The 11,811-nt window shown below is 41.2% G+C and overlaps 1 protein-coding gene across 1 annotated transcript in view; it reads right to left on the reverse strand.

Annotated features, from left to right (window-relative positions):
• MAP3K13 (mitogen-activated protein kinase kinase kinase 13) overlaps positions 1–11,811 on the reverse strand; it is a 77,979-nt gene that overhangs the window by 27,186 nt on the left and 38,982 nt on the right. Inside the window, exon 3 of the mRNA XM_009323988.1 lies at positions 1,019–1,593. Coding sequence (XP_009322263.1) covers positions 1,019–1,520 — 502 coding nt within the window. The 5' untranslated portion in view covers positions 1,521–1,593. The remainder of the gene's footprint in view (positions 1–1,018; positions 1,594–11,811) is intronic.

Here is an 11,811-nt window from a genome sequence, read left to right on the forward strand (position 1 = left end):
AAAATGATCAGGGGGATGGAACACCTCTGCTATGAAGAAGGGCTGAGAGAGTTGGGGTTGTTCAGCCTAGAGAAGAGAAGACTTTGGGGAGACCTTATTGCAGCCTACCAGTACTTAAAGAGGGCTTATAAAAAAGATGGCGGCAAAACTTTTTAGCAGGGCGTGTTGCAACAGAACAAGGTGGAATGGCTTTAAACTAAAGGGACGCAGATTTAGACTAGATATAAGGAAGAAATTTTTTACGCTGAGGGTGGTGAAGCACTGGCACAGGTTGCCCAGAGAGGTGGTAGATGCCCCATCCCTGGAAACATTCAAGGTCAGGTTGGACGGGGCTCTGAGCAACCTGATCTAGTTGAAGATGTCCCTGCCCATGGCAGGGTGGTTGGACTAGATGACCTTTAGAGGTCCCTTCCAACCCAAACTATTCTATGATTCTATGATTAAAGGACGTATTTCTGGAAAGATAATTACTGAATGATATTTTTAAAGAGTAAAATTACTCCTGAACAGAAAGACATAAAAGTTCATGTAATATGCCCACAGAAAAGCAATACTTCTGCTATTTGGTGGTCAACTAGAGACAGCCTTCACATACACATATAGGAGTGGAAATGCATATGTCAATGTTTTTCATCTGGCATGCTGAAAATACCTATGCTTATGTTTTTCATCTGGCATGAAAAAAAATGCAGAAATGAAGTAGTTGGTACAATCCCCATGTTCAACACAATTCTTTCTGATCCTCACTTACACAAATACTCAGTTCAGATTCAGACCTTGTCACAACTTGTCCCAAGGCATGGGTCAGAACAGCCAATTGTTTTTGACTCCATCACGAGCTGCCTTTGCTACAAATGATGACTGTTGGCTGTACAGTGCAGGTTTTCTCTTTACAAACCCATAATAAGGCTGCACAAGACAAAAATGGTCACATGAGAAGCTGGGAAAAAGCCCTGGGTTGCTTTCCTCATCTTCACGCATTCCCCCAGAAGCAATAAAGGTTTGCTTCCCTACTTACCTTGCTGTTGCAATTTGTAGTCTGTGGAGTATGCCTTGCCTATGATGTTCCACACAGGCCTCAGACAACCGAAAAGTCCCTCAAGAAACCCACCGCTCCCACTGCCTGATCTGTTGAACTGGACTTTAACATCATCCACTCCACTATTGCTCTCTCCATCCATAGTGTTCCTGTTGCCCTGAGGAATGGCTGTTTCAGACTCATCCTGCTCTCGCAGCTGCAGCACGCTGTTCTCAAATTGGTCCCTAGAGTCCTCGCTGATGCTGGTCAGCACTGCTGCAGTGACTGGGCTGCTCATGTTTTCGATGAGGTCTGCCTGCAGCAAGCCCTTCTCACGCACATCCTCTATGAGCTCGGGGGACGGGTGGTTTCCAGTAGGTGGATGTTCATCATGTAACCTACTAAAGTCTTTATCTTCACAGAAAGCTTTGCCGATTGAGTTTGGAGAGGAAGACAAGCTCAGGCGCTCCTGAGTACTGGCCATGATGCCGTGAGTGTGCATCAAGGAGATGGTCTGAGTTGGTACTTAGAGAATTAGTACAACACAATTCAGATGTGACACACAGACCCAGTACCTGAAACGAGAGGAAAAAAGAACAACTTTCAAATTTTTATTTAAGTATTTTTACTACATGCACTTCCACAGAGGCAAGCTGATAATTAACTAGACATTCCAGACAACTGCTGATACTTAGTAAATAATTACTGCCCTAAAAGCAGCAAATAAATTATTCCAACAGAAACTCCACTCACACAGTACTCTCAGTAACCTACTGCAGGAATTGCCTGGTAAACAAACACCACAAGTTTTAAACAAAAGCCTAAAAGTCAAAACCATGAAAGACTCTTTGCAGCAAAGAGCTGTTTCTTCATGGTTACTATAGCATTTATCAGACTGAAGCTGACCCCCAGGTGTTTCCCAGCTCAGGTATGGTTTTAGTCCAGTCACTGTTTCTGGGTCTGGCACAGCCCACAAGTTCAGGATTCCTCTGCAAACCCTTGAGACAAGACATTAGAGAAACAAAGCACAGTGATACAGGTACCTTGAGTCCACCAAGGGATGGTTTGTCGCTGCTCCCTCAGAGCCCCACCTAGTTATGACCATCCTGGTCCTCTAGTTTAATCCTTTCAAGTTTAATGTAGCAAGATATGTTACATTCTCTAACCATGTACATATCAACCTCATAAACAACTAAGAATTACAGAGCTTCACAGGAACAGTATACACTCCTCGCTGATCTCCCTCCTTCCACAAGCCTGAAGAGCATCTCCTCCCACTGCTCTGCTTTCCCCCTGCATGAAGTTCCTGGTAGTCTGCATATAAATTCAGAGCTGGTGTGCCCTTTTAGAAGCCCCCCATCTCTCTTCTCTTTCTACGTGCTCCACTGAAAGACACTTTTTCCACAATCCAGCATAGTGCCACCTTTCTACAGAGCCAGGCCGACAGCCGAGGGTCGCGCTGCGATAGCTGCCCACTGCCAAAGCACTTTTCTGGGGTAGAGCTGCTTCTGAAACAAGAGTCTCTAATTTTGCACCAGAAGTAATTGAGTGCATTCAGCCTGTAACACAGAACAAAGTCCAATTTTAAATTCCATATGAAGTTGCGGGGAGGGGGGGGCGGCGGCAATAGCAGTAACAGAAACTATTTTGTTAAAAAGTAAGATCAGTTACACTGGGTGCAAAGTCCCGGGCTCTGCAAACAGCTACTGAAAGGAAGAAAGAGGTGGCCAGGTAGTACGCAGCCAATTGAAAGGGAACAGCTCAGTCCCATAACTTCTCAAGATGAGGTCATTACAGAGATGAGAGATAACACCTTCAGCCTGGTGTATGAAAAGCTCACGCCCTGGGCTTCAGCCCCTCTCCAACAGCAGAAGCAGCAAATGGGAACAGCCAGGAGCCTGTTTTTACGTTCCCATATTTCTGCCTGATCACATGGGGTATGCATAAAAGCTTAATTAGAAGAACGTCATTTAGGCTGTAAACTTCGTTCTTTAAAAGAAAGCAAAATAGCAAGTGAGGCAAAAATTGCAGCACAGTCCATACCACTAAAGGAGCTGAATTAGACTCATACAGGAAGCTCCAAGTTCTTTATTCCTGACCTACCTGTGACCAGTGCTACAATGACTGAGTCCCCAGCATGGGAAGCTGTAGGGTGACTGCAGTAGTATGGTTACTACTAGTAGTAGTTGTTATATGATCACAGATTTTGTTGTCAATATAAAGAAGAAAAGGGAAAAGTTTCAGACCTGAACAGAATTTCAGGAAAATACCAAAACAACTCCAACTCAGCGTTCCTGGGCACTGCCCCTGCTCATTTCCAAAAGTCTGAGAGAGACAAGCGATTCTTTAAGCAAAAGCAAAATGTGACCAGTGTCCCTAAAGAGGAATCTGCTTTTCATAACACAGCATATTAAGCAATGTAAATAAAACATCAGTCAGTTTCCCCTGCAAGAAACCCTAGAGTAAGAGCCAAAACAAGAATTTGGGGTAACAGCATCCCAAAAGTATCTCAATTTTAAACAATGGAAACTGCATTAAGGATTAAATCAGACTTGGAGGAGGATAAAATTGTTTTGCTGGTACACAACTCTCAAAATACACTATCTAATAAAGGCTAGGATTTTGCTTTTACCTTTCTACATAGTTTTCTGACTTCACAATGCATGATCATGTAAGATTTAACAGAGAAAGAACAGCTTTTCCTGTATGTATTTCATATTTTTCTAGTTTCTAAATGGATTATCAGCATCGTATGTGACTCCTCCTCCCCCCATGTATTTCTCAGTATTGCTTGGAATGTTAAGCCTCTCTCTTCCATCCTGCTGCTGAAGCATGAAAACATATATACATTATGCTGCTAATAGCTACCAGACAGCTCTGACCCTCAGTTCACTTGTACTCTGGTATTATTTGCCCTACAGAAGCCTTTAAGCACAGTGCCCTGCCATTTTATTTGCCACTGTATCTGCTTCATGGGGAGAGGAGGCATGCAAAAGTTACAAAATTATTTTCGAACTGACATGATACAGCCTTATTTAGGTACTTACATAAGCAGCCTGATTTTTCAGAGGTGTAGTGAACTCATTGTTTTGAGAGCATGAGATGGCAGCATTTATTTTGAAACAACTTTGTATCAATCCAACTTAAAGCGGTCCAGATACATTGGTGGGGGTAGAAGGCAGTTTCTGCCACAACGCATCAATGCTGACTTGTTGGGGAAAATAATTTTTTTAATTATATTACAGTAAATTCTGCAATGTGCAACCTCTTGCCTCAGCAAAATTTGATATAACACAGACAAATTGGGTTGTCTCCAACCTTGCCATCTCTTCAAACAAGGGAGGAAGAGCATTTTTCAAGCTTTATCGTCATGCCTCCCCTATTCTTTTGGTCAGAGTACCAAAGATATGGCTGAGATTGTTCATGTTGAACTCTTCCCTATAAAAGAAAAAAAAAATTTGTCAAGAAAAACATTTTCTTGAAAGTTTAAAGTTTCATTACATATAGACCGTTTGCCATTTGGGATGTTTATGATCTGTATGTGCCTCCTTAACTTTTACAGTGAAGAGCATAGTCAAGCGGCATTCTGTTTCTATCTTAGTGATGCTTCTGCTGTAGCAGTCTTCAAGTCAAAAGCTGAAAGCTCTGTGTGTGTAGGAGGGTTGTGCGCATATTTAAGATACTCAGATTTCACGAAGTGCTGCTGCAAAAGCAGACATCAAGGCAGACCTTCTGATTTAAACTATTTTGATGAGTTCATGCACTCTGCAGCTAACAGATTTATTTTACGTCTATAAGGAAATTTGAGGCTCAGTGTAATTTTGTACGATCACTTCTTGTAAATGATTCCATTTCCAGGCAAAGCATTTCTCCAGGCAAAATCCCACCATGCCCAGGCAAAAGGAGCACAAAGCACACCTCTTCCGGGAGTGAGACTGCACCTCAACACACCAGACAGCCTGAACTGCAGTTTAAAACTATTAGAAAAGTGACATTTTACCCGAATCAGCACCAGAGTGGGTGTATCAGTTATCACAAGGCATGCTCTCACGTTGCCTGATACTATGTCTGCTCCTGGAAACATTGGTCTAGTAGGTGTTCTCACACACACACACACACAGAGCAACCAAAGCACACGGCTGCCTATACAAGCCCAGTATTTGTGAGAGTGTCAAAGCAATAGTCAGGTTTGAAGACATGGTAGAGTTAAACAAATGCCTCGCATGGACCATAATGGAAGTTTCTCCTTTAAAGAGCTGTGCTAAAAATAGACTAGCAAATCACAATTCCAAATACAGCACACAAACAAAATGTTAGTATGCTGTAAAGGTTGCACAAGTACAAAGCGGTCACCACTCAGTTTCCTAACAGCACAAATGTCTAGTAATATTAAGTTAGTTTCCTTGAAGCACTATTTCCTATATTACCCAGTCAAGCATATTCTAAGCTTGCACTTCCAGTATACAAAGGAAATAAAAGCAACTGTCTGATCCATGTTTAAGTGCTGAAAAAGAGCAGCTGGCAGAAACTAGCCAGCTGCTACACAGCAAATATCAAGGACAGAAGAGATTCCTGTCCATATCACTACTTACGTTCAAGCCCTGGAGTTCCCTTGCTTTTTCCTGGTACTCAGTGTGATTTCCTTCTGGCTACATTAGGTACAGCAAGGTAACCACACCTTTCTGCACTGATAACACGACTGCAATTCACGACTGCAATTTGTGTATCATGTCAAGACTAGTGCAATACTCCTGGCTTGGGACAATACTTTAAAATGTTCTAGAATCTAACAAAAACACAAAAAGCATGCCTATAAAGTATAGTTATCTTGCTACACATCTTGCAGCTGAGTTCTCCTGCCCCTTGTGATCATCTCTCAATTTCTACACGGGATTTTTACATCAGGTTGATACGCAGTCCTCTCCCATCTCTTGACTTTCCACACTGTACAACTTCAGCACAGGAAAGCACTGAGAGTTGCTGAGTTGGCAAGTACCAGAGCTTTGGCTGTCACTTCTGACCTTTGGGTTTTTAAATCACATGATTTTATTACACAGGATTCCAACAAACTTTTTCTTTTCCTGGTCTCCTGGTGAGGAAAATGCTGTTTGAGTGGATCAGATGCTCCTCTTATGCTGTACTTTTATGGTTTTACATTACTTGGAATATATGCTTGTGTTTTGCATGGTTCTTTTGAACACAAACTCTAATAGCAGATTTATTAATAGAGAATGAGTTACACATCATCAAAATGCAACTACTTTGTTTTCAAGGGGTTTGTTTTGTTTTGGGGGGGGGGGGGGGGTACTACCTCTGCCATTTCTTGACTGCAGTTGTATTTCACATTATTCAGAGGAAGGAATTGCAAACGAACGTATCCTGAAGCTTCACCCAGAACTGCTCTGCCTTTCTTTCCCTTCTCTGGGGTGGGGTGGGGGGAAGCTCTATTTTATTAGATTTTCAAAAAAGAAACAACACTATTAGCTCGGTGCAGTATAACCCACATTATGGGCAAATCTTTAAGCTAACTATGGAGTAGCCCAAGGCAAAAGCTTGGGGTTTTTTAAGCAATCAATCTCTTTCTCGAGACACACTGCTCCTTCAAGGAAGCATGTTTCTTCCACATCACAACATACATCCCATCTCACACCCGCATGAATGCTCAGCCACAATCCAGCCTTATTTTTAAGTATTACAATTATGATGTTGCCAAAACATAATTAATTTCTGATAAAACAGTTGAAAATTCTTCATCTGACCCACTTGAGATTTTCTAACTGTCACTGCAACAGCTCTGAACACATTTATGCACGTACCCTAACTTACTCTACAAGAACACAGCAGATTTATCTGGGAAAACTGAATTTTGTAACACTGGCTTTTCTGTGCTTTACCCTGTTCTTTCTGGTTGTCAAATAAATACTACACTACTTCTGTACCTGCTGCAGAATACTGACTGGAATACATACTTTTAATTCCTTTCTCCAGAAAATATTTGGACACCACCTCAACATAAGACAACTAACTTTTGCAGACACCATAATCACCACCTGAGCTACGTGGTAGCAATTGTTTAGGGTTCACAACTATCATGATCATTCTAAAATGTTAACAGAATATTTTAACATAGCTATGGGCATTAAGCACGTGAGACCACAGACATGTAACTATGTTGTATGTAGCTATGTGCGTATTATCACAACAGAAGCCTGAACCCATGTGTCAGTCGATTTAAGTTAGCCTTTATTCAATATATTCAGTCTATCCTAAAACAGGGACACATTATCTTTGGCAAAAGTGATTTTACAGTTGTAATATACTTTTGTCTGTTGCTGTATCAGTGAGAAAGAGAACTCTGTCTAGCTTTCTGATCTGAACCCTTTCCGACAATGACAAAAATAGTACGGTATACCAGCCAAGAAATGTTCACAATGGCTGAATTCAAGCTCTGTGCATAGAGCCAGCTGGAGGTTTGCTATGCACCTTATGTATTCCAACTGAGCCTGTCAGAGTAGAAATAAGTGGCACCTAGACTACAGCATAAGGAGAAACCATACCACACCCAAATGACAGGTTCATCTATCCCCATTTCCTGCCTCCAAAACCCAAGAAAAGGATCTCCAGGCAGTGAAACCTCACCAGTGCAGTGCCACACAGTTCCCCATGATCTGCAGCTCACTGGCTTTCTCCATCAGCAGCACACAGTGGTATTTTTCTATTCTATAACCCGCAAAGTATTTTTCCTGTGCAAGTGCATCAAAGAATTTTTTTTAACCACAACACTTTGGCAACCATTATGCTGTGGCAAGGAGTTTTGTAGCTTAACTGTATGTTGCATAAGGTTAACACCATCTATTCTTTGTTTTGCATCTCTCATCTAATTCCTTTCTTTGAACAACCAGTTGTTCACTGTTTCAGTGACACCTGAACCCTATTTATCTTCTTAATGCCAGCTGTGATTTTATGAACTATCTCATCATTGACTCCAACATCTTTTTTCAAGTTTAAAATTTCCCACTCTACCTTCTCATTCACCGTATGAAAGCTGCCATCTATCTTTGAATACCTCCCTACATCTTTTCCATTTCTCCTGTAACACCTTAGAGTTGGGGGAGTAAGACCACAGACAGAATCCCCAATGTGGGCACACCACAGAAATGTACAAAGGCATAATTTGCAGCCTACCAGTACTTAAAGGGGGCTTATAAAAAAGATGGCAGCAAAATTTTTAGCAGGGCCTGTTGCAACAGGACAAGGGGGAATGGCTTTAAACTAAAGGGACGCAGATTTAGACTAGATATAAGGAAGAAATTTTTTTACACTGATGGTGGTGAAACACTGGCACAGGTTGCCCAGAGAGGTGCTGGATGCCCCATCCCTGGAAATATTCAAGGTCAGGTTGGACGGGGCTCTGAGCAACCTGATCTAGTTGAAGATGTCCCTGCCCACGGCAGGAGGGTTGGACTAGGTGACCTTTAAAGGTCCCTTCCAACCCAAACTATTCTATGATTCTATTCTATAATGATCATTTTTGTTCTTTGTTACTTTCCTAACTATACCTCTAACGCTATCCGGTGTCTAAGCATGCTTCAGGATGTTGAGCTAACTTCCGTGGGTCTCTTACATCCATAAGATCTCATTCTTGAGCAGTAAAAGCTAAGTCAGAGCCTAATTCTTATGTACAGGATGTTAAGATTAAATAGTATTTAATCAACACTAAATTATCACTCAAGTTCATGACAGCCTTCCAGTACTCTCTGCAATTGGTTTACATGTTTATTACCCTGAACAGTTTACTTCCATAGTCTCACAGCCTAAATGCTCTTGCTTCAGCATATTCCTAAATGATTTGGATAAGGGAAGAAAAGGTGGAAAGAGTACGAGTAGTGCAATCTCCAAAGCAGAGCCATATGACAACTCCTTTTAGAGAAAAATGTTTCAACATCACTGTCTATTTATCCCTACTCTTATTTCATACCATTTAACCAATCATTTGTCTGCAAGAGGAGTGTCCTTGTAATTTTATAGCTGTTTAGTTTCTTTAAGAGTCTCTGGTAAGTATTCTTGCCAAAATCCCAACAGATTGTATCAACCAGATCCCCTGTTCTCACATGCTCTTGACTCCTCCAAAGAAATTTAATAGGTTCCCAAGGCATTACTTCACCTTAAAAGAACTGTGTTGACTCTTGAAATTTGTGCATCTGCACTGGCTCTCAGCATAGGAATGAATTTCTACCTCCACAAACACTATACAAATATTTAACTAGGAACTCCTTCAACATAAGGTCACAAATTTGCAGGGAGTGGAGAAGTGCTTGATTTGGAAAAAGAAATCAAGCATCCACTTCTTTTTTTGGCACAAGGAACAAACAAAGCAAAAAAAAAAAAAATCACCTTTGCAAACAAGGCAGACAAAGAGCCAATCCACCCTCCCTTGTATTCAGGGAGACTTCTTCAGCTGATTTCAATGAAAGTGAGATTGATTCCTGTTTCACCTGCTAGCCAGCTTTGCAAAGCACAGTTTGTGAAATAAGCGGCTTACATAACTGTGTATTTTCAGCACTACATATATAAATGCTTCCTCTATCCTGTATAAGGTATTTTTGGATCTGCTAAAATGCTACTGTTCTTCCAGGGCCTTGCATTCTTCTGCTCAGAAATTGCATAATCTGATGCCATAGGAAATATGTGATGTTGCATAATGATTCTTATATTCACTGCAGGATTTTGGTACTACATGCTTCTGTTGCAAAGCAGCCCTTCTCCATGTTTCTGGATTGAGGCCCTCAGTTTTTGAAGAAAGGATAATCTATCAGTCACCTGCCTTTGGGGGGTAGGGGTAACAAACCAAGGACCATCTTGTACCATACTGTTACAAGAATTTGACTTCACAAAAATCAGTTTAACTTTGTATGCCCACTTGCTACTTCTGTTTTCCTTCCCTCTGGTTGTTTGTATGTCTTGAGCTACGTGCATTCATCAAACACCAGAAGTTTCATATACAATCTTCTGACATCTAATTGACCATTGATATCCTCCACCACAGACTCATCAATACTATTGTAAAACATTTAGCTGGTATAAAAGACAGGCTAAATGCTGATTAGCCTTTTATACTACTGAATTACTATTGGAATCCATCTTAGATCAAAATTTAGAAATGACCTTAAGTTACACTCTTCTCTTTCATCTTTCCAGCTGTCTTCATAGTATGAAACAATGTTTAAAACCCAGTCACAGATTTCAGGCTTTGCTCTACTCCTTTTCTCTTCATCCTTCAGAATTCTGCACTTTTTTCTTACCTCATTAAAGAGCCATGTTATACTACTAAAGAGCAATAACAGATTAAAGGATTTAAATTCAATTATTTTACAACTACAAAAACCAGGAAAAACTCAAAGTTAAGTTCACAGACGCCTTACAGCTTCTTTGACATTGCCATATGAAGCCATTAAAATGTTCCAGTGTTACCAACAAACAGTATCTTGTAATTTCCCCCACTTACAGAACTGAAACATCATGTTTTCCTCCAAGGAGTAGTGTTAAGATTAATTAATGTCTGAAAGATCTTTGAGGATGAAGATCAATATCAAAGTGCTATTTTCAGGAATCCAGTGAATGACTCAAACTCTCACTTTAATTCATGTGAGGCATCAAACTGGTCTCAGGTAAATTCACTCACACGCTTGTTCTTATTTTTGTAGTAGATATGAATTATTCAATATTTGCAAAGCACACTTGACATGTAAAAGCTATACACACAAACTTCTCAGCACTAACAGCTTACATGCTTCATACCCAGTATTAAAGTAACTAAACAACTATCCATGAAAGTACAAAAATTACTGGGGTACATGCAATGCTTTGGCCTCTATCAACATCACACTAGGTACCAGAGTGTGTGCACCTGATGGGAAGGGGACACTTGAAATCCAGCTGGCAGATCTCTCAGATGAGAAATGACAGTAGTACTAAGTTGTATTTAGTAAGCACCATAACACTTCTATGAGCAAAGAGGATTACTCCTTGATAGAGAAGCAAGCACAATGACTTGCTCAGGAGCCTCTATTAAGCCTGTATTACCGACACAGAGTAAGGGGTTAGAGCAACATCTGAGAGGTGTGATCCTATTCTTAGGCCACTAGAGCTTTACGTGATGGTAACGCGATCAAGACAGCACACACAACAGTCATGGACTGAAGAACCGTAGAGGACCCTCCAGAGGCCTGACATGACACATGCCATCTCACACCCTGCAGAGACCTTCCAAAGCAGTGCTCAGCCCCTTGGTTCATCCCTACTGGATCACTTTTTGGCTACGGTTGATAAACCAACATTTGAGAATCTCCTCAGGCACAAAAGGGTGGTAAGGTTAGATTTTCTGTGCTTCAGCAGAAAAGCCACAGCTGTACAGCTGCATTACTGATTTTGGTGTCCTCCAGAAGACCCGAAGGTAACAGAGTAATGGGCTGGGGACAGGAAAAGGACAAACATCCTAGGAATGAAGAAAATGTCCACACTGAGAGACCTCCATTCCTCAAGCCCACTATGCTGGAAAAAGTCCAGCCTCCTACCCACACCTCACCACGACTTTCTCCTTCCTTCCCTTACACCACGTCTCACGCTGAGCTAGCGACTGCTCCAGAAGAAACAGCACAAACAATTACAGGTTCACTGGAGGATTATAAAACCCACGTACTTTACACAGAAAAATCTATTCTTCACTCTGGCCTACACCCAATTGTTGCTAATGCCTTTGAACCCACTCCAACGACCGACTTTTCGGTTGAAGT

This window comes from Pygoscelis adeliae, unplaced genomic scaffold (assembly GCF_000699105.1).
Source record: "Pygoscelis adeliae isolate BGI_AS28 unplaced genomic scaffold, ASM69910v1 Scaffold485, whole genome shotgun sequence".
Lineage (NCBI taxonomy): Eukaryota > Metazoa > Chordata > Aves > Sphenisciformes > Spheniscidae > Pygoscelis > Pygoscelis adeliae.